This window comes from Rattus rattus, chromosome 6, assembly GCF_011064425.1.
Source record: "Rattus rattus isolate New Zealand chromosome 6, Rrattus_CSIRO_v1, whole genome shotgun sequence".
Lineage (NCBI taxonomy): Eukaryota > Metazoa > Chordata > Mammalia > Rodentia > Muridae > Rattus > Rattus rattus.
In genome coordinates, this window is record NC_046159.1 from 106,244,926 (window position 1) to 106,269,131 (window position 24,206).

Genomic DNA, 24,206 nt, shown 5'->3' on the forward strand with positions numbered 1-24,206 from the left:
CTGGGGAGAGTTCTAGAGTGAACAGAGTAGAAACCCCAGGAGCAAATCCTTACAAAAGGATGAGGAGACAAAAGAGCAAGTAGCAAGGGGAAGAACAAGTGCGACAAATGCAGAAGAGTGAACACAGGAGTCTGCCATCATGGACAGCACTATGACCTGGAGGATGACAGCTCAATGGACTACAGTTGAGAACCTAGGAGCCATACGCAGACGCAACCCTTCCTCAGTGCACTGCTTTAATTTAAATCAAAAGTCAGTCTAATTTCTCCCACAGTATAAACATCTAACTTAATAGTCTAACACCTGCTTGAGCAGCCAGAAATCGAGACCATTATTTGTTAAGTCAGAAAACTGAGGTACAGTTGAAGTGATTAAACTAAGAGCTGTTTGTCCACGAGTAGCAGTATTTTGATTTTCTCAACTCTCCCAAGTGAATGTGTTCATGAATTTTATTATTCTGCAAATTTACACATTAAAATAGAGAAGACATATTTAAGTTAAGCTAAATGTTCATTAAAACTAAGATTCCCCTTTACTTACAACACTGCTGTCTAAGCAGTACAGCGAGGCAGTTGAGAGGCTCAGAACGACAGGAAGCCAGTGACTAATGCATGCATACACGTTAGATTTCCACCTGTTACCCCACACACTTTGAAGTAGCACTCCCACCTCCTCAGTCCCGACTGCCAACGGCGGGCTATATAATGAACCATCTGTATCAGAACAGTAAGAGCCAACTGAGATGGGCTGATAGTACCAAAGAAATCTCATTTTTAAATTCATTTTCCCTCTGGTGTACTGGTAGACTAAGCAACATTTTTAATTGCATGATAAATCACATGCTGGCAAGAACTTAACTTTGTAAAACTTGAGCTTTTTAATGTCACTTTGATGGTCATTATGATGGATTTCTTTGCTACACCTCAGCAACAGAAGGAAAAACTGACCCCATGAACCAAACCACTGAGAGGAAAAGCCTAAAGCTATGTGGCCTTAAAAGAAGATACGGAAATCTGGCCAGTCTCTTAGGACCCGGATGACCTACTCAATTAGACTTTTTCAAGAGTGAGTGTGGTGCTTGCAACGGTCATATTAATGAATGACTGAAAAGAAGACACCATTTTAAAATAGAGAATAGGTGTGATTCCTCTCTCTCTTTTTTTTTTCCCTCTGAAATGTTAAAAGCACTCATCAGAGAAACTTTTGCTCCTGAACCAAACACCCTCAAACCTTCACAAAAGCTCGTCAGCTGATCCACTGCCTCCCCAAGCACATGAGGTGTCAGTACACTACAGGACCTTTCAATGGCTATTATAAATGTGTTCACAACCTTTTCTCTCTGGTAACCAAAGCCGCTCCTGCAATCATGCTCAGCACACTCAGTGTACCGAACTTCTGGTGCAGAGTGCAGCATTCAGTGAGTGTTCTGAAGGATGAGAAAGTTAGATTGAACTCATTCTTCCGTTTCCTATCGTGTAACTTGGCTATTTTCCTTTTTCCTTCCACTTATGTACAGCAGTTTCCCCCTGGGGTTGGCAACTCTAGAACAACTTTTCTACTTAATAATGATTCAGTGTAAGGATGCATGGTCCTTCCTCTTTAAATGTGGAAATGCATGTAAACCTACCACAAAGATAAAGGCTGTTAGTCACCACACCTCCTGCCGTGGCTCTGCCTCCCAGTAAGGCAATCTCTATCTCATACCTTAAGTATCCTTACTCATTCTCTTGCAGTGAGCCTGTTGAGGGTGCATGTGCACTAACAAACACTGTAAGAAGCAGTCTTTGTCATAAATTCTGCCAGGTAAAAGATGGCCCATGGTATACTATGGGGCACACTCACAAAGAGAACAGGGAAGACACATGGCAGTAAAACACTAAACAGCAGGGCCAAACCCAAAGAGGGTATATGTGTCTGAAACAGAGGGGAGTGGAAAGGAAAGCAAGGGAGCTCACTAGAATAAATAAGTAACAAATAATTTTACCTCGGAAGTCAGGTTAGGCTTAGCATAAGAAAAAGGACAGAGGAAAAAACAGAATTTCTCTGTGTGTGCGTGTGCGTGTGTGTATGTGTGTGTGTTGGGGGGGGGACTGCTACTAAGATGGGAAAGTCAGAGAGAAACTGAGAGGAAGATATGGAGAGAGAAGCTGACTCCCAGTCATGGCACCAGAAAGAACATTATAGGCAAGAAGGACACCATCCCATTAACAATGAACTAAATACTGCCTTCTGCATTAATTAAAGTCAACTTCTCAAAGCATCTTCACAGGATCATAATTAAGGGGGAAAAAAGCAAAAGCAAAGAGAAAGAATAATTTACCTGTGCCTGTTCAGCTAGCAGTGAGAGCTAGACTTTGGATGTGAGCATTGAGGCTCGGAACTGGCTACTCTGAATTGCCAGCTCTGCTGTCTCTTAAGAAGTCATGGACCACAGAGGAGAACTGAAAAGTCCACAAGGCTCCACCATGGAGTTCTTACTATGCTCACTGTCTCAGAAACAGCATGTGGCACTAGTCACTAATAACCTGGCCCTGAGTGACAGACAGGCACACTGCTGCCGCACTGATTACATCTAAGTGCTGTTTTACCTACAAGTGCTAAGTGAGTATTTGTGCTATGGTGCAGGGATATGTTAGAAGAGACTCTGCTGAGGACAGAGATCCTACACACACTCTGTAATTACTACTCAATTACAGAGTCAACACATAACTGCCCTTTGAAATATTCATCCTTTCTTTTAAGAATGAAATGATCAGGAATTAATTTTAGGGGAGGGCCTTGTAAGGGTTAAAAGGATTTAATATTAGATAGATGCAGAAAAATTATAGGGACAAATTTGAAGTATTTAGTAAATACACACATACATACAACACCACCAAACCACACAAAACAGGACAGTAGGAAAAATGCTCCACTAGCCCTCAATAACCTGGCGTGTCCCAAAGGAGCACCTTACGTGGGATCCCAACCCTACAAACTCAAGTCCATGTCACTACTACTGCCACGCCATTCCACACGTTTCAGTGTACTCCTTCTCTCCCCACCTCTCCTAGAAAGTAGCTACCTTCTAGAGCTGGGTCAGCATTGTGCTCCACTCCATGCCTGATAGAAGGGGTCAGTTCTAATCTAGATCAGGAGTCACAATACCTTAATAGCAAATAAATAGATGTCGTGATGCCAATCTCATTCTAATGCTCACAGAGCATGTTGCGAGCCTTATACTTCTGGCTAGTATGCTCTTTGAGACAATTACTGCAATGAGATATGAGAGAGTACAGCAAAGATTTTTGAAAAACATTACAGGTTAATAGCGTGGTAATAAAGGTGGACATGGGATGACTAGGAAGTATTCCGAAAACCAAGAAAGGCTGGCTAATTACCATATAGTGTTTGTTCTAAGGAAGATCTATGATGAGTCTGACCAACTAAGAAACTGTGTAGGCCAGTCACAGCAAAATAATCAAAATAGCCCTGTGCATAAATGACTCTAAAAGTATTCGAATCCATCTCTTTGTAAAGTCCAAGTTCTAAAATATTCACTCTGTTCTCTGAACTCCTCTAGCAATTCTATACATGTGATCTACCAAGTTATTAATATGTATGTCACCAAGCCGTTGTTGAGATATCTGTAAGCAGTAAGTGCATGTTCATCCGCAATGGATAGTAAAACTCAAATATGTTCAAATTTCTTACATAAAATAATACAGAATCTACACATAACTTACAAACATTCACTCTTATTACTCGAAGTCATCGTTTTATAATGACTAATATGATATAAATGCTATAGCAATAGGTGCCCTATTAAAGTATTTAAGCTATGATAGAAAGAGCCAATACGTGTTTAGCATAGAAGCAACTTCACAAAGAATGTACGGATAGGAGGGCTGACCATGCACACAGGCATGTGTACACATGTCTCTCTTTGTTACCTGGATCTTAAATCTCTATCTTAAATTTCTTTGTATTTGACTTCCATTTCTTATAACACCTAATAATGATTAGGAAACCCTCATAAATCTTTCTTCATATATGTATTTCACCATGGCTAGGGTGGCAGTTTGAATAGGTATAGCCCCCATAGGCTTACATATTTGATACTTGAATTAGGTCATTAGGGAGGGGGGCTACTTGACAGGAATCAGGAGGTGTAGCCTTGTGGAGCAAGTGAGGCCTCTTAGGAGTCAGTGTATCACTGGGAACTGTGCTTTGAGGTTTCATAGGCTCAAGGCTGGCTGGCACTCTCTCTGTCTCTGTCTCTGTCTCTGTCTCTCTCTCTCTCTGTCTCTCTCTCTGTCTCTCTCTCTGTCTCTCCCTCTCTCCCTCTCTCTCTGTCTCTGTCTCTGTCTCTCTGTCTCTGTCTCTCTCTCTCTCTCTCTCTCTCTCTCTCTCTCTCTCTCTCTCTCTCTCTCTCTCTCTGCCTCTTGGATCTAAATATAAACTCTCAGCTCCTTCTCCAGCACCATGTCTACATGTGCAACTCCATGCTTCCTGCCATGTTGATAATATACTAAAACTCTGAACCGGAAGCTATCCCCCAGTGAAACATTTTCCTTTCTAAGAGTTGCCTTGGTCGAGGTGAAGAAAGTCACAGCAACAGAAACCCTAAGATAGTATCTATTTCTTTGTCACAAAATATAATGTTGGTACCTCAGATCTTATTTTATTTATATTATAATTTATTTTAAAAATATTTCCCCTGAAAATTAAAACTTGCTAGTAAGCACAAATGGGTCCAAATATCTTATGGGTCAATTTACAAGGTGAAACCACACTATCCAGAAAGCATCTGTGAACTCTTTACATGACAAAGGCTGAGCTTCCCATTTTCCACCTGCCAGACTCCAGAAGACTTCAAAAGTAATAAACAAAAGGACAATCATACTGGCCGACATAAGACTAGCATTTTATTTAAATGTTGCTGGACTCAGTCTTGCTTCAACACATCTGCTTAGAATTTCCACCTCAGTGGCAATTAGTTTTAGTATTAGTTTTAGAAGCTTGATATCAGACGTTGGGAAATGACAGGGTAGTAATGGGAAAGGACTAACAATTCATTAGAATTTGTTGTCTAAAAGGAACTGTGAAAGCAGAACATACACTCACATGTTCTCCACTGCAGACAATCCTGCAGACAACTGATTTTCTAGAGAAGTGCAATCAATCACTTACCTTGAAGTTCTCCACTCCGACTGTACAGCTCCCTTCTCTGTTCTCGGAGATAGGCGCTCATACTGATAGCATGGGAGGATGATTCAAACCTAAAATGCAGCACACGGTACCACACAGTTAAGTCACGTAGGGCCATCCATCTCTATGCTCCCCAAAAATTCTATCCTATTCTTGTCCGTATAACATTCCCTGGTGTATAACAATTATGACATATTGGCTATACCATAAAAAGTCCAGAGAGCACTGCCCAAACCTTGTTTTATAAAGAAGATCCCTGCTAGTGTTCCTCTCAGGAGTATTTGGATCTTTTCCCTTTTGCCTTCTTCACCTACAATAATACTGCCCTCCTCCACTTCTGTTACCTTCAGATCCTCATAGCCATAGTCATCATCATCATATTAGAGCATGACTACATCTACAGCAACAAATGTATCCTACAAAGTCATTCTAATTGGGCTACTACCCAAATCAAAACCCATCACTGACTAACCTCTGCCTAAGCAGACATAATGGCTCTTCAGAGCAGTTTTCTTCCTGAATTGATAAATTAAAAGATTAATGCAGAGGATTCTAGAAAAGATCAGTGATATCAAAAAAGCAAGGCATCATTAGTCCCTAACTAAATGTTCTAAAAAAGACTTTCCAAATGGCTGCTAGTTTTAGCCTGCTATATAGCACCATTTAAGTATTCTCCAGGAACTGTTTAGATCAGAAACATGGGAAACAGAATTGTGGTAAAGAATGGGTCTCTAAAGGTAAAAACAAGGAACACAAAACAAATTGGTCATAAAGAATAGCTTATAGGTATAAATAAAGCAAAGTGAAACTGTGACTGTATCAAATAGCAAATCCTTTGATGAGTAACAGATTCCCTTTCGTATCTGAGACTTTCAAAGCCAGGAAAAGAAGCTGAGGAAAGAAGGGATCCTTCCAAGAACTCTGCCTTTAAAGGGTCAACAACATAGGGAGAAAGCAACGGAGTCCGTGGACTCAGGGACCGGCAGCAACAAGAAAGGAGCATCATTTTCTTAATCATGTCTCTTTTATCCAGCCCTTGACAAGGAGCATGAATACCAAGATGAGTATCAGCCTGGGAAGGAAATACTTCAGTTACTTGATCTGCTCTCTGCACCCCACCAAGAACTAAGAGCACCAAGAGCCGGAAGCAGGGCGAAGTGTGCAGTACTTCAAACGTGCCACCTGCCAGTCAAGTGCAGAAAAGGAGCCACTGACCTCCAAAAGCCTGCTGACAGCTATTGATCAGAGATCGCAAAGGAAAAAACAAACTCTCAAGCGAAGAATAAAGAAGTAAATGTACAATAAGAGAGAACTTAAACACAATTAACCTTGGCTAAGGGCAATTAAAGAGGGTAATAAAGTCCTTCACAGATTCGATAGAAACAGATTATAGCTCTCCACAATCTGAGTCCTTTATGACTTGATAGGCTTGCTATTCATGAATTCTCTTTCTGTTTGCAACAAGTCATACACTGAGATAATTTTAGAGCAAAAGAGGCATGAGAGATTCTTTAGTCTCCCCTCCTTATCTGATAGTGAAAGCCACTGAGGCAAGCTCAGATATGAGACCTCCTCAGGCCTGCATGGCTCATTAACAGTGGATCCAAGTTAAAAGAGAGCAGATCTGTTTAACTGCCCAATTCTGGGACGATAATGAGTTTTATTTCTGCCCAATAATAATAATAAATGTATAAGAATTATTTAACATTTTTCATTTCTAACAATTAAGGGGTTCCCCCACACCCCCATCCCAACCCCAATCCTACAATTTGGGCAACACTGAATGACTGAATATGTGTGCTTGGTCTCGGCCTGAAGACAGTGATAGCTGAGAACATGGCATGTGAGAACCCTGACGCCTGCTTTCTTCAGTTTAGAAGGTTATATTACTGAGTCTTTGTTGCCAACATAACACAATCCTGAAAAAAGAGAACATCAAGAAAGACCACCTTTGATCAGATTGCCATATGTTTTAAGTGCCAATTGGTGTAGAAGGGCCCAGCCCACGGTGGGTGTCACTATCCTCAGGCATGTAGACCCACACTGTATTAAAAAGTTGGCTGAGAAGCCCAGCGGGAGAGAGCAAATAAGTAAGCAATGTTATCCGGACCCTTCATACACAGTTGCTACTTCAGTTCAAGCCCGGAGTTCCTCAATAATGGTCTAATCTGGAAATTTAAGCCAAATATGCCCCTTCATCCCCAACATGCTTTTGGTCTGAATATTCATCAGAGAAAGAACAAGTACATAGGGCAAAGGTAAGTGTAGCTTTCAAAGGAGAAAGAACTAGGGAGGGAAGGAGAGAGAGAAACTGAGTGACAGAAGAAAGGGACAGTAATATGCACACAAACAGGAGTAAAAGCCTGAAGAGAGAATGGCACTGAAGTGTGTGTGTGTGTGTGTGTGTGTGTGTGTGTGTGTGTGTGTATGCACATACATACACATATATATGTTCTTGTGGCTTTTGAAGTTATATTGCTGCAAAAATATAATTTATAATCAGGTTCAAAGATTAAGCAAATTTCAAGTTTAAAAACAGTAAAAATATGAAATAAAATACACAATGTGCTTATTTTAATTTTTTTTCCTTTTTTTCAAATAAAAGTGTATGATGGCTCATGAAGATCATCGTTCAACCTGGAGGATGAAACAGAATATGGATATTGTTAAGCTCAAGGGCATGAACATACAGACCCTTGGCAAGTGTAGTTCCTGCATTCTTTTGCTTTTTTCTTTTTTGCTTTTTTTTTTCTTTTAAGATTTCTTTATTATATATAATTACACTGCAGCTATCTTCAGACACACCAGAAGTGGGCATCAGATCTCTTTAAAGATGGTCGTGAGTCACTATGTACTTGCTGGGATTTGAACGTAGGACTTCTGGAAGAACAGTCAGTGTTCTTAACCACTGAGCCATCTCTCCAGCCCTCCTGTGTTCTCTTTAATGTCCTTGTTTGAGCATCTCTGGGTTTTCCCAAAAGAGACTGTCTCTGCAGGCTACTGCAATTTGTCAGTTGTGGCAAGGCTTTTTACTCTCAACCAGCTGCAGACACAAACTAGATTTCAGGGTGAGAGGCTTCTCTCCTCTTGTCTGTATCTCACTACAACTTGAGGGATCTATCGCTTTACATAATTTACTTAATATTTCTCATGGATGAGCTTTTGTTTATGAGACTTTTGTATTTATAGAACTTAGTAAGGAATGAAGCTTAGGTTCTGCTGCTTACAGTTGCTAAAATTTGACTAATACCAAATTAAATAGCTTTATTGAAATCATTTTGATAAACGCACCATGTGCACAGAATCTTGTACATAAAAAGTATTCAATCAGCACCAGCTGGCAGTATTACTAACATCACTGTCACCAAGAAATGCACATTCTGAGCACATGGCTTGGTAGAGCTCACTAAAATGGTAATTAAGAAAAAATTAAAAGCTTTTGGATTGTTCCTGTATTAAAAACAAAGGTTATTTTTGGCACTGGGGGCTTTGTCAAGGATAACATATTTCATTTCCTTTAATTTAATATAAAATTCCCCAGAAATACCTGGGAAGTTTTACTTCTCTTGATTTTGTATAAAAGTCCCAGAAACTACCTTTAAAAATGTACTCAGAGTTATAGATAGTCCGATAGCCATTCGAAAACAGCCACTTTACCTGACAGAAGGCAACAAGATACAAAATAAAATACGTTCACTTCCTATAAATTGCTCCAAGGCAGCTTCAGCTAGCAAATGTGTGGCTGTGGATGGTGTAGAAAGCCCTCACCCTCAGAGCTGGCTCTCCACACTGTGATACGTACTTGAAAAGAGAATTCTTTGGCCTTTGTGGTTTCTTCTTGGCAAAAAAGGCTGCGAACTCTCGTCCAGTACTGGCATAGCTTAGTTGAGCTGACGGCTCTGATGCAGTACGTGTGTTCTTCATATCCAAGTATTCAGTCAACAGCATCTGCACAATCACAATGAGGAGTTGAATTTATTGTACAAATATATTTAAAAACCTCATCTCAGACTTTGAGAATATATTAGCCTAGATATTCATTCTTCTATTCAAAGATATAAGAAAAGCTTTATTACGGCCATAAAATAATATTCTTGTTAGCAATTCACAGGGAACGGGAGTTTATAGGCATTGGAACATGCCAGGTAGCATGCTGAGGGAATTCGTCAAAATTCTTCTTTACTTAGCATTTAATCCTCATTATTGCAAAGTACAGCAGCATTAGCAGCAATGGCCTAACATTTACTGAGCACTCACTGTGCTCTAGGCAACGCATTACTCTGTTTAGATGTGTTAGGTTGTGGGTTCAGAGAGATTTGTAAGCTGCAAAGCAGTCACTGATGGGCTAATGGCAGGGTCCATGCTGTAACCCTTCGTTCTGTCAGCACTATATACAAGCATGACAGCACACCTGTCAAGGAAGCCTAGGAAGTGGGGCTGAGTAAGGTACTCCTGACCTGCCAAGCTTACTAGAACTGCTATTTACCTTGAAATGGGGGGAGGGGAGGCAATTGTTTTTGATTAACTTCTTCCAAAAGGTACTCCTTATAAGATCAACTCACTACAGAACCACAAGGTTTGGAGCCTGCGCTAGAGGCAACTAGTTAGCAGAATTCTAAACAATCCATGAAAAAACAGAAATCAGAAAGCACAATAGTTCCTAAAAAATACCTAATAACTTGATTCTGTCATTAAAAAAAAAAGACAAAACTACCAACGTTTTTCAGAGAGTCAAAGTTGCATCTGATTTACTCACTCATTGAACATTAATCTATTTTAAATATCATCATCGTAAACCAATTCTGAAGCCTATGAGCATTATTTAGTAACTTGGAAGGTCTGCCACAAGCAAACATGTTATTTAAACATTAGAAGTTTTTTAAACATTAGCATTCTTTTGAGTCTCAAATCCATTAAGTCTGAATTTCTATCTATATTCTGTAGTTGAAGATTAGGTCTTAAATTTTTCCAAATCCTGTTCATGACCAGGTGTTCCACAGAGCTTCACAAACTCTTTTTAAGAGCAGTACTGTGGGTATCAACAGCTTCTGCACAATAGAAATGGTGCAGGAATCCACAAAACACTGTAATGGAATGGGAAATGTTTACCTTACTTATGGGAACGTGAGAGCACTATCCACCAAGTTCATAAAGCAACAGGAACAAATATCATCTCTGATAAGCATCACTCAACCATCTATGAGGCAGACACTGATTTGAGTCTCCACTTACAGTGACCAGGCTGTGGACTGAGAGCTACTGGAAAGATACTCAGCCATATACGATCAAAAGAAAGCTAGGATACTCAAAAACAATTTCAAAGTGACAGAGATAGAAAGATCTTTACTAATTCACAGTGTCAATGGACTTATCCCCAACAAGAGAGATAGGCTACTGTGAAAGCGTAAGGCTACACTGAACCCAGCGATTGCTGTAAGGCCTTGCTTACGCTGCAGGGAAAGAAGAGATGGCCTTCACAATAAATCACCAAGCAGGGCAGAACAACAAGCACTCCCCAGAGCCCTGGATCTTAAGATCAGGGGTCTTTCCCCACGTCAGTGACATCCTTGATTTACTGCCTTGCAGCACTGTTTGTCTGGCTCTCCCCCAGGATATCACCATCTTTAAACAGATTCTACTTCCATCTTCTCATCAAAATTCACCTTTGGCGATTATGTGCTATCTGAAATCCTTAATTCCTTTTTGTCTTTAGGTCCCAAAGTTCTAAAAGTAGCCTTCACATCTATGGTTTCCTTTGCCATGGTATGTTTTACTGCTGATGTCTCTCACAAATTATATTCCCACATGTGTAAGGGTATGCTTGACTTAACTCTACTCACATTTCAAAGGTAAAATCAAATTTGCTAAAACTTAAATTATTTTCAGATACAAGCAGCTATTCCTCCAGTTGACATTTTATTTTTACACATTGTTTATTCTTACCGCCTAACTTTAAATGTAGGACTACTTCAATAATTTTTAATTATAATATAATTAAATCATTTCAACCTACCCTTTTATCCCCCAACACTTCCTAGGTGTCCCCTTATTCTCTATACGAATTTGAATATGATATAATGACATATATTCCTGAATCCATAAACACAACTTTCCGTATAATGTAAGCTATATATGTGTGTATGTGTATATATGTATACATGCTCATACATATCATATACATGTGTGTAAATATATATGATCTCAGGGCTAGTAATGGAATAAACAACTACCCAAGGCTAGTGAAGTAACAGATCTTAGAAGAGGACCTACAAACACCACCTCACTAAACCAGTATGTTCCCTAACAACACGATAAATATTTACCATGTTCTGACAATTAGTCTAGTTATAACCTCTCATCACAGAAATTCCTCTTGGAAACAGATAGGGATCAGTACAGAAAGCCTTAGCTGATCAAACATAGAGAACTAGAGATTGTGTGGTGCCTAGTCCCAACTGATATGTCTACAAACACAATCCGTGTGCACAGCTCTGCCAGTATACTCGTGGGTTAGCAGTTGTCGCTGTGTCCGTTAGAAATCCCATGATGTAATGAAGCAACAAAATTCTGAAATGTATAAGTTCCTGAACACTAGTAACATCATTCTGAAGGAACTCCTCACTTACCACTTAATCTCATTTACTTAACACATTATCTATGGGAAGTATTTAGTTATGCATACAGAGTTTTCTAAAAATAAATATGAAATTTGTAGGCTTATTATTAACATGACTCCACATGTAAGGGGAAGATATCTTTCCATGTGTAAGGGAAAAGGGGTTCTGAGTTTTTGGCTTTCTGTGGTTGTACTAATTCAGTTCTCTTTACAGCATTTTTTTGAACAGTGATCTTTTTATGTAATCTCTCCTTAGTCTTACAATAACAACTAGCTGTATCTATCTTGCCAGTTGAACTTTGATGGGGAGAACAGATTAGTATTACTCATAATGGCCTCACAGACAAATGTAAGATATTTCCAAAGGAGGCTGGCTGGCCACTTGCCTAATGTTAGGTTAGTGGTAGAACTAAGTATTCCATATACACATGGTGATGAAATGAAATATTCAAGAAAAATAGCACTTTCAAAAAGGTGTTTGTTCATCTAGCTCAAAGTTCATACACATATGTAAAGATTCGTTCATATCTGTGTATAGACATCTATATTGAGCAGATTGTACATTGCAATAATAAATCTGAGTAAAACTTACAAACAGACATCATGACCCAGGAGATTACTGTCCACACTCACTATCTCACTCCACTTACAACCTATGCAGCTACTGGAGTTTCTCCAAGGCTTTCTCCTGCATGTTTGTTTTCCTTCTTTTGTGTTTTGTTTTGTCTATTTCCTGTTTGTGGGTTTTTATAACCTTCTCTCTGAGTTCAAGCCACAGCTTTTCTTTGTATCTCTGATACCTAACACGGCATCCTAAGCAGAGCAGCTGCTCACTTAGGTACCTGAATTGAAAGTAATATAATCTAAAGGGCAGCTCCTCACTGGTGTTCCACATTCACAGATGAGCTCCCCAGGGTAGAGCTACGGCACCCATGGTGAAACTTCAGGCTTTCTCAGGTACATTAATTTACTCACATCATGGGAGCAGCATTTATTAAATTTCTGCTCCAATGAGATAAGTGCTACCCTAATGACCCCAAAGAGTTAATGCATCTTGGAAAAGGGCCAAATTGCTCTCTGGAGACAGTTTATTCAATTAAGTACCTAAGACCCAGCATTTCCAATTAGCAGTTTAGTTACTAAAGACACTTTCATATTGGTTCTCTATAACATGTGACTATTGACACATATTAAAAACCACTTATAATTCATTCAAAATGAGATCACAGAAATAACAGGTACAGATCCAGATTCAATTAACATTTATTTGTATCTACAGAATGCTAGGAAGTATGCTAAAGACTGTCTTATTGGGGTTTGAGAGAAACACTGTTAGGCCTGGGAGGTACTAAAGTTTGAAAGCACTAAGAATACAGCACCTAGATACAGAGATAAATAAAGGAGTCCACAAAGAAAACCTCAGTTGGCTTATCCAGAACCAAGGCCCTTTGTACCCTGCTTTGAATGTATATGCCTAGTATCCCTAACTAGAAAGGACTTCATGGATACCTAAGTTGTTCTGCTCCTGTAAGAACCAATCCGATCCCATGCTGCCTTCAAAGCCTTTTCTGTACCTTTAAGTGCTTCCAGGATCACCAGCAGCTATGTGTATGTTTCCCCAGGCCTGGCAGGTAAGCATCTACAGCTGGATATTTAACTTTTACCTGTCACTTAACCTCCTTATGTAACTTGACAAGAAAGCACTTTGCTTAAAACTCTGTATTACCACAACTTCATATAAAGCTCAAATATCATTTTAAAATCTTTGTAATTAAAACTCAATTAAAATTATCCGCTCTAGACTTCTTGTAGGCTTATGTTTAAAAAAAAATCTATCTCCAACATAAAATTTCATATCTATATTAGGTTTTTTTTATTACATATACTATTTATACTAAGAAGTTACATGGTAATTCAAAACATGGAACTAAATTATTTCATCTATCTGTTACAAATGAGGTTGATAATAAATTAAAAGGTCGATCAAATGAGCTATACTGATTATTTAAATTAGTTTATAGTACAGATAGAAACTCTAGGGTCAAAAATGAAGAACTGATAATTCTGGTGTAAAATTTAATTATTTTAGATTCACTTTCTCATCTAACTTTATTTTTTAATACTTCCTTATTTTAATCTGATCTCTTATTCAAAAACAATGTCTGATCATAAAAATTTCACGATACTGAAATATACGAAGGTGCAAGTATTCTCTAATAGTAGCTATATGGAATATATATTGCTAATTTGCCTCTCTTCATATGTGACCTCATGATTTTACTGATCATCTCTAAACACTAAAAGCAGTGCCCTGACATACATAAAGTACCTTATTACTTACATGCATTCATCAATGGGAACTAACTCTGTTCCTAAGTGAAATAAAAAAAAAAATTGTGCTTCATAGACAGCATATGATCCAGTATAACCCTTTCCACTTTGAATTATTTGCCACCCAACCTGTATGCATCAACACATGTCGGCCTATACATGAAATTACATGACCCTGCACCAACCAACTCTCCTCCTTCCTGCACCCGTAACTCAAGAACAGGACCTGGAATCCTACAGCCGAAGTACTTGAGCTTTGAAAATAGTTGTATACCGTAATTATTTTTGTAATAATTTATCCAGTGGTGAAATGATAGAAAGTCAGTAAAGAAGGATGACGAATGTGATCACACACGACCTGAGACTGCATGCCTGAAAACAGGACTGGAGAATACTACAAGGAGGAGGGGCTGTGAGCATCACTTTCAGTACTGCAGAGCACCACACCTCCACCTAGTTAGCCTTGACACTGTGCTCCCCCTGTGTAATAAGCTCATGGGAGAAAGCAAGTTAGAGAGAAGGGAAAGATAGCAACCTATTTAAATAGCAACCATGTTAACGCAGAAGCAATGCAGTACAATTCATGTACTTCATGTTCTCTGCTAATTGCTTAAGACATCCTGCTATAGCGAAGACAGCAACTGTAGCCATATCCTAGTCTTCTTTAAATGCCAGCTCTTAATAGCAAACCCCCAAAAGGTCTTAATTGCATTTACCAGGAGCTCATGAACTTTAAAAGTTGTTAATCAGATTTCCATGTAAATGGAATAACGATTAAAGGTTAAGTACAGGTTTCTGAAATTTCAGAAGTTGAGAATATATTGCCCTTCATGGGGGGAGGGGGAGAGCAGCCTTGACAAGAACCAAACGTCTTAATTAAACATGCAAAACTACCAAGCTTATTTTTGTATGAAGTTCTATTTCAAATGTCAAAGTTAATCATGCACTTGACTAAGATGTGTAATATTCTCTCTGCTAGAGAAGAAACGGTGCAGTATTGTAGTATTCTTTTCTGAGAAAACATCTACAAGTCTCCCAAGTTCTTCCGCTATCCTCCTGCACCTGACTTCACCTATGCTACAGGGAACCCTAAGAGTCACATGGAAATGCCATCAACACAGAGATTTTAATTGCTCCCCATCTGAGGAGTAATCCACCACAGGGTTGGTTTGTTTTTCTTTTTTTTTTTTTTTTTTTTCAGTTTCAATTTATATGATTTGGAGAAACATGAGGCACTTCCCCATAAATTCACTGCACCTGTGTCCCTGGAGTGACATGTTGACAAATGAACATGACATCTCCTCAAACTCCAAAAAGAATTTATAATTCCTAGAAAGAATATATTTGATCAATTATAGTGTCATCACAGTTGAAAGAAAAATCCTGTCTTTGGAGCGACATCCCACAGTTTCTGAGGGCCTATGTTCTGCAATAGAATGAAGGGAAGCCCGAGACACATGCTCACATCATCTCTAGTACTTCTTCCAGGTCTCCAGCTGATAGAGACCAGGTATAGCAACCACTGATATAATAATAAGATGGAAAGACTTTGCTCCAGAAAAAATAAAGGACTCAAACAAATAACATCTGCATTATACTATCTAGCCAGAAGAAAAATAAATATTCCTTAATCTAGGTAAACATTTATGGGAAAAAAAAAAAGTCCTCAGAAACTCTATTGTCTCTAACTATACTTTCAATTCTCCACTTTCCTTCCTACAAGTTTGAGAGAATTCTGTGTTTGCTCAACACACACTCTCACAGCACTGCTTCATTTGTTTGTTTTACAAAGTCTGAGTGCTCAGCATTGCTGCTGGAGCTACAGCTACGACAACAGGAGAACGGCCTTGGTGAGATTCATTTGGACGATTCAATTCCACAAAGGTCAATAAAGCTTTGAGATACAGCTCACCGACAGAAGCGTTTCACTCAGTGTGAGGTCTATGCAGGACAAGGGTACTCTGGACTGAAACACTAGCCCTTACTAGATAGAGCCTTTTTGAAACAACAGCAACGGGAATAGCCTGGATCAAAGTTAGGAGATTAGCCTGCAAACAGAATTTCTCAGTAGAGAAGAAGCACATTCTCTTTATATGAGCCTAAAAGATAAAAAGGTTTTCATATCCATTCTCTTCCCTTCTCTTCTCTTCCCCACCTCCTCCTTCATACAACAAGTTCTATCATGTGTGTGTGCATGTGTGCCTGCACCTGTGTGTACCTGTATGGGTGTATTCACTATCAAGTAAATCAATACTTTTATGTAGATGAAATCTTTCTCTATAGAATTGGAATTACCCAACAAAACAGATAATCAGGACAGGTTATCAATTAAGGAAAAGAGGAAGAAAGAAAAAGAGAGGATCAGGGGACATAAAATTCCCAGGAATTGATATTTGAAAGAAAAAACCTCTTATTAATCAATCATCACTATAATATGTACAACAGGACTCTAATCAGACTGGCGAGTTGCTCTCTCATCAAATCAAGCTATTCACTCCACAGATCCTTACTAACTTAAAAAATCATTTCATCTCTCTCTAAGTCAACTTCAATCTCCTCTCATGGCTAACCACAAATATCAATACATCACTGGTATGTCTGTCCATTCTGCAACACACATGCACGGTAGTATACCAGGTAATACACACATGCGAACGGAGTGCTCGGAGCTCTTCAGGACGCTTTTATTCCAAGGAACTATGGCATTCTGTTTCTGTTCACTTACACGAATAATCAAGGGACAACACACGCAAAAAGCCATCCCACTAGCAGATTCCATCCAGGGTGCTTATCTCTGTTCTCTATTTTCGATGATCTACTCCTACAATTCCATCTATTAGTAGAAACAGTATCCATGATTATGTTCTGTGAGGTAGGAACCTAAATTTGTCACCTAAATGTGAAGGTGGAGTTGGCTCAGATCTACAAATCACTTCTATGCTTCATCTTGAACTCTAAGATATGTAAGATATATGAATTTATAAAGGCACACCTACGATTCAGATCAAAATGACTATCAACACCTGTAAAGGAGCCAGTGGAACTTCATTTGTACAGTTGCCTAAGTTTTCTGACACATCCAACACAGATGCTAAACTACAGATTCTAGGTCACAGTTACTACTGGATCTACCAAAGTGGCTCATGTGAAGATCCCATCCCTGATAAGCCTACCTGACAATGTAATCATGTGAATGTTAACTACGAATCTGTACTTCAGAAGGCAACAGTTTATCAGACCTGAGAGTGACATTCTTTCCTACCACATAGATAGTTATTGCCTAACTTGATGGTTTTGGGATAACTACTGTTACTTCTGAACCCATTAAACAATACTACTAAACTTTTCCAGCTAAATGTGCCTCTAGGCGAATGTGGTGACCATTTAAATATGTATGATGTTCTACCATTCAGTTCTAGTAACATACAAGAAGAGCTGCAGACAGCCGCCAGTTCCACTACATTTACTTTTCAGTAGCAAAAATATCTCTGAATAAGGGCTCATGGATGAAGACAGAATGCTTCTCAGTTGAGTACAGAATGTATAACTCACAGACATTCTGGCTTAGACCAAGAGAAAAGGAAACAGAGGAGCCACAAAATGTATTTTTCATAGTGTATATTTTCAGAGGCTTAATCTATTAAAATCAATAATTCTCAAATTAAAAAGTAATATTAACCTGTTATTTGGGAAATGAGATCCAAGTCAACAGCTAAACTGCTATATGTTGTATAAAATTCTGTTATTTTTAATGTTTAACACACTGCTACTAGTAGAGATAAATCATCTTTTTTTTTTTTTTAAGTCAAAATAGCAATGATTTACCTCTACAAGCTGGGACTTTTGCATATCACACAGGCAGTTTAAAGCTAGAATCAGCACTTAACTATGCAGACAACAGCTAACTCAGCCATAGCAATTCACTTCTCCATCACCACCTTAACACTCAGATCAAAGTAGCCCAGAACTCACTGCAAGAGGTTCTACAGGTACAAAGTTAGAAATTAAATGTATGTTTTCTTCCTATGTCCCAGGTTGACATTAGAAATATGTTCTGTTCTAAATGGGGAGTTTATCATTCATAACCTTTAGCTTCACGATAAAAGATGGGAAACTACTAAAAAGTAATGAGCTTAAAATGTAAGAAAAATAAAATGGTTGTTAAAACGTTGAAAATTTTTTGAGTTTGAAACATTTCCTAATCTCTTAGAAACTGAATACTTGGAGACTTTGCGTGGTCACAAATAAGTAACAGTGGAAGTGTAATGTTGGCCTACGTGGACTTCCTTTAAGATTGACATTTGAAAACAGGCTGAATCATAGAACTATGAACTCAATCATATACTAGTTTAAAATGGCAATGTTGTTAAAAATGGATTAATTTGATCTCAACTGGCAAGCTAAGAAAAAACCCTGTATCTTACACCTGTGCTTTATCACCAGTATTAACAGAAGTTGTTCAATCAGAATGTCATGAATAAAGTACTTTAATAGGGGAAATCATCCTGATTTCAAATAAATTTATATGCCAAACACATGTCTTTAACTGTATTAAAACTGTATACTACAATTAAAATCTTCAACAAGGATGTTATGATTGCTATCCAAGGGGTAACAGAATAGCTATAATAAAGACTGTTCTTTGCAACATACTAAAATGCTTACAAACATCTATTCAAAATTAAGTTCCCAAGAAAATAGTACTCAAATGCATACAATACAAAAAAAATAAATGAAGGCTTAAGAAAACTCTTTGGGTTCTTTATAAGCAAAAGACATAAAGGTCACCACTAGTTTCAGGGGAAACACAACTGCAACTAAATCAAAGAAAAAGGTATGAAATTTTCAATAAAGATTTTGATTTCTGAAGAGTTTAAAATCCATATACTACTAACGAGGAGCAATTAGAAAGCGGAAGCTAGGCATGGGGGTATATGCCTATAAACACAGGACCTTTGTGTCTGAGGTAGAAAGATCACAGATGTGAGGCCAGCCTGGCTACATACCAAGTGTGAAGGCAGCCTGAACTATACAAGATAGACCTTACCAGGAAAGGGAATTATATGTATATATAATTTAAACATGTATATACATAGATGTATAATATTACAATTAGCACATCATAGATTTATTTTGATCACAACACAGCAGTGCACTCAATGCAATCTCTGCGAGTTAGAGTAAGCATCAATGCTCCCTCCATATTATCAATTACCTTCAAGAACTTTTACATCCAAATTTCTACTATATGGTACTCCACATACAATCTGATCAACCAATAATATTAAAATAACTGAGCCTTACTAGAGGAAGTGGAAACATATTTTTGCTTTCACAGAAGATGATTTCTGTAACCTTGTTGCATTACTTATAATTCACAGTGATTTTTATAGTCTCATGGTTGACTACAGATTTTTCTTAGTGATTTATGTTAGGCTTTTTTAAAGCCTTGTTCATATTTATAGCTTATCCTCCTTCCAGAAAAGGTAGCAATCCTATCCTTGTATATACGTCGTGATAAGCTTATGGATTGACAGAGGATGGACACAAGCAGACTTTACATATCAGAAAGATTGATAGACAACGGCTGAGGCCATGATAAGACAATTTAATGGGGGAAGGAGGGAAATAGAAATGCACCAGAGAAGTGAACAACTGACCTCACATACAACTGACACACAGTTTTAAAAGGTGTATCTCAAAGGTACACATATTGCATTTGCTGATAGTAAACAGGAAGGTTAGTAGTTCACACATGTATCGTTTTGATGCTATTCCGTCATTATTACTAAGAACATGCTTCCACGGGATACATGCCTTACCATCAGTTTCTGTCAATAATCTAAAGTAAGGAAGAATCAAACGACCTGGCTAAAGCCCTCTTCAGGCCCTTGTGGGCACAGGAACACATATGGTGCAAACACACTTGCTGACAAAATATATACATACTACAATATTTAAATTATAAATAATTCAAATCTAGGAATAACTTTAAAAAGAAGCCTATCCAGAATGGATGAGCACTAATAATTCTGAACATAAACAATGGGCAGAGAACTGAAAGTTGAGTAAGATATGAAGATGGAAGAGAATGGTGCGGGTAGAATGGTGCAGGTAGAATGGTGAGGGTAGAATGGTGCAGGTAGAATGGTGAGGGTAGAATGGTGCGGGTAGAATGGTGCGGGTAGAATGGTGCGGGTAGAATGGTGCGGGTAGAATGGTGAGGGTAGAATGGTGCGGGTAGAATGGTGAGGGGATGGTGCGGGTAGAATGGTGCGGGTAGAATGGTGCGGGTAGAATGGTGCGGGTAGAATGGTGAGGGTAGAATGGTGAGGGTAGAATGGTGAGGGTAGAATGGTGAGGGTAGAATGGTGAGGGTAGAATGGTGCGGGTAGAATGGTGAGGGTAGAATGGTGAGGGTAGAATGGTGAGGGTAGAATGGTGAGGGTAGAATGGTAGAATGGTGGGTAGAATGGTGAGGGTAGAATGGTGCAGGTAGAATGCAGGTAAATGGTGAGGGTAGAATGGTGCGGGTAGAATGGTGAGGGTAGAATGGTGAGGGTAGAATGGTGAGGGTAGAATGGTGAGGGTAGAATGGTGAGGGTAGAATGGTGGGGGTAGAATGGTGAGGGTAGAATGGTGAGGGTAGAATGGTGAGGGTAGAATGGTGAGGGTAGAATGGTGCGGGTAGAATGGTGCGGGTAGAATGGTGAGGGTAGAATGGTGAGGGTAGAATGGTGCGGGTAGAATGGTGAGGGTAGAATGGTGCGGGTAGAATGGTGCGGGTAGAATGGTGCGGGTAGAATGGTGAGGGTAGAATGGTGAGGGTAGAATGGTGAGGGTAGAATGGTGAGGGTAGAATGGTGAGGGTAGAATGGTGCAGGTAGAGATGGTGAGGTAGAATGCGGTAGAATGGGTGGTAGAATGGGTGGAATGGTGAAGAATGGGGTGGGTAGAATGGTGAGGGTGGGTAGAATGGTGAGGTAGAATGGTGATGGTAGAATGGTGTGAGGTAGAATGAATGGGATGGAAAGAGGTAGAATGGTGAGGTAGAATGGTGGTAGAATGGAGAATGGTGGGTAGAATGGTGGGGTAGAATGGTGGGGTAGAATGGTGCGGTAGAATGGGATGCAGTAGAATGGTGAGGTAGAATGGTGAGGGTAGAATGGGGGTAGAATGGTGGGTAGAATGGTGGGGTAGAATGGTGAGGTAGAATGGTGAGGGGAATGGTGAGGGTGGTGAGGGGTAGAATGGTGAGGGGTAGATGGTGCAGGGTAGAATGGTGGGGTAGGGTGGGAGGGATGGTAGAATGGTAGTTGGGTAGAATGGTGAGGGTAGAATGGTGAATGGTGCGGGTAGAATGGTGCGGGTAGAATGGTGAGGGTAGAATGGTGAGGGTAGAATGGTGAGGGTAGAATGGTGAAGGTAGAATGGTGCAGGTAGAATGGTAGAATGGGTGCAGGTGGGAATGGTGAGGGTAGAATGTGCAGGGTAGAATGTAGAGGGGTAGAATGGTGAGGTAGAATGGTGGGTAGAATGTTGGGTAGAATGGTCTTGGGTAGAATGGTGGGTGGAATGGGAGGGTAGAATGGTGAGGGTAGAATGGTGAGGGTAGAATGGTGCAGGTAGAATGGTGCAGGTAGAATGGTGCAGGTAGAATGGTGAGGGTAGAAAGGTGAGGGTAGAATGGTGCGGGTAGAATGAAGCGGGTAGAATGGTGCGGGTAGAAGGGAGAGGGTAGAATGGGGAGGGTGGAATGGGGAGGGTAGAATGGGGAGGGTAGAATGGTGCAGGTAGAATGGGTAGAATGGTAGAATGGGTGAGGGTGGAATGGTGAGGATAGAATGGGGAATGGTAGGGGAGAATGGTGAGGGGGTAGAATGGTGAGGGTAGAATGGGTAGAATGGTTGAGGGTGGAATGGTGCAGGTAGAATGGTGGGCAGAATGGGAGAATGGTGAGGGATAGAATGGTGGTAGGGTAGAATGGTGCAGGGGTGCAGGTAGATGGTGATGGGTAGAAGAATGGTGAGGGTAGAATGGTGCAGGAGGGAGAATGGGGGGAGGGTGAGAATGGTGCGGGTAGAATGGTGGGGTAGAATGGTGAGGGTGGAATGGAATGGGGGGTAGAATGGGTGGTGGTAGAATGGTGAGGGGTGCAGAATGGTGAGGTAGAATGGGGGGTAGATGGTGAGGGGTAGAATGGTGGGGTAGAATGGAATGGTGAGGGTAGAATGGTAGAAGGGGAATGGGGGTAGAATGGTGAGGGTAGAATGGTGGGGGTAGAATGGTGGGGGTAGAATGGTGGGGGTAGAATGGTGGGTAGAATGGTGTGAGGGTAGAATGGTGCGGGTAGAATGGTGAGGGTAGAATGGTGCGGGTAGAATGGTGCGGGTAGAATGGTGCGGGTAGAATGGTGCGGGTAGAATGGTGCGGGTAGAACGGTGCGGGTAGAATGGTGCGGGTAGAATGGTGGAATGCAGGTAGAATGGTGAGGGTAGAATGGTGCGGGTAGAAGGGTAGAATGGTGGTAGAATGGTGAGGGTAGAATGGTGCGGGTAGAATGGTGAGGGTAGAATGGTGAGGGTAGAATGGTGAGGGTAGAATGGTGAGGGTAGAATGGTGAGGGTAGAATGTTGAAGGTAGAATGGTGAGGGTAGAATGGTGAGGGTAGAAGGTAGAATGGTGAATGGTGCGGGTAGAATGGTGAGGGTAGAATGGTGAGGGTAGAATGGTGAGGGTAGAATGGTGCGGGTAGAATGGTGCGGGTAGAATGGTGCAGGTAGAATGGTGAGGGTAGAATGATGCGGGTAGAATGGTGCGGTAGAATGGTGCAGGTGGAATGGTGCAGGTAGATCCTTGCCTTCTCTAGAAGCCTGGGCTGTGCCACTGTTCCAGTATAGCCAACAGGTTTCTCCTCAGATTTATTTACGGCTTTGTATTACCAACTCAGAACCATGCCCCACATTTCTACAGCCAAAGTACAAATTCTCTCACAACCTAACTGCCTAAAACATCAGTCATCTATTTGATGTGCACATGAGGTATGTGCTCATATTATTGCTCATATTCTTCTGTCTCCTCCAATGATTTCATTCTTTCTTGTCCTGTCTTTTGACTTCTCCTATACTTTTTTCATAGAAAAGCTAATCAGAAAGCCAGAAGGCAAAACTCATGTTACTAATGTCAACACTACTAAGCAGGTATCTAGATCATAAACTTGGCTGCATAGTTTTTATCCCAATCACAAATTTTCATTAAGAAGGTTATATCCAAAGAATATATCTATCTTTCACAGCACACTATCAAAATAACTAACCTCTTTCCATACACCAGTAAGTTATGAACTACAAGTTTATACTAACGACAACAAACTGGAAGCTAGCACCATGCAGACATCTTCCTGAACAGACATCAGCCTCAGAGAACCATTTCAAATATTCCAAAGATAAGAGTGCAGATGATGAGTCTAAATTCCTGCCCCTCCCCTACGGTTTTAAAGTGAGGCTGAGACTCAAACCAGAGCTAAGTAATCACCTAACACTGAAATCCTTTTGCTGGAGACCTTGCTTAACTAAGCCATGCCTAGCAGCTGCACAAAGAGCACAGAGTAAGTGTCCTGGCTGCTCCTCCACAGGGCCCAGGGTTAAATCCTAGCATGCGGTTGGTGGCTCACAACATCTGAAACTCCAGTTCCACGAAATCTGATGGCCTCTTCTGGCCTTTGTGGGTACAAAAAACACACATGGTGCAAACATACATGTTGACAAAATACACAAATATATACAATGTTCTAATTATAAATAATTCATGTCCAGAAATGAAGATGTAGAAAATATATACAAATATAAAAAAGTCAAAATATTAAATATCATGACCATATGAAATGCAGAAAATCATTTGGTCATATAAATAATTTTTGTATATTAATACAAAAAAGATTAGCAAATCTTCTGACTTTAAAAATATGTTGGTCCATATTTACCGCATATATTTAAATTTTAAAATCCTACTTGTAACTAAGAAAAATAAGATAAAAGAAGATATACCTCCTACTTAAAATTAATAGGCA

At 39.8% G+C, this 24,206-nt stretch overlaps 1 protein-coding gene across 1 annotated transcript in view; it reads right to left on the reverse strand.

Annotated features, from left to right (window-relative positions):
- Nucleotides 1–24,206, reverse strand: part of Exoc4 (exocyst complex component 4) — a 725,423-nt gene that overhangs the window by 521,645 nt on the left and 179,572 nt on the right. The window contains exons 8-9 of the mRNA XM_032906792.1: nt 8,993–9,138; nt 5,173–5,261 (exon numbers count right to left, since the gene is read on the reverse strand). Coding sequence (XP_032762683.1) covers nt 5,173–5,261; nt 8,993–9,138 — 235 coding nt within the window. The remainder of the gene's footprint in view (nt 1–5,172; nt 5,262–8,992; nt 9,139–24,206) is intronic.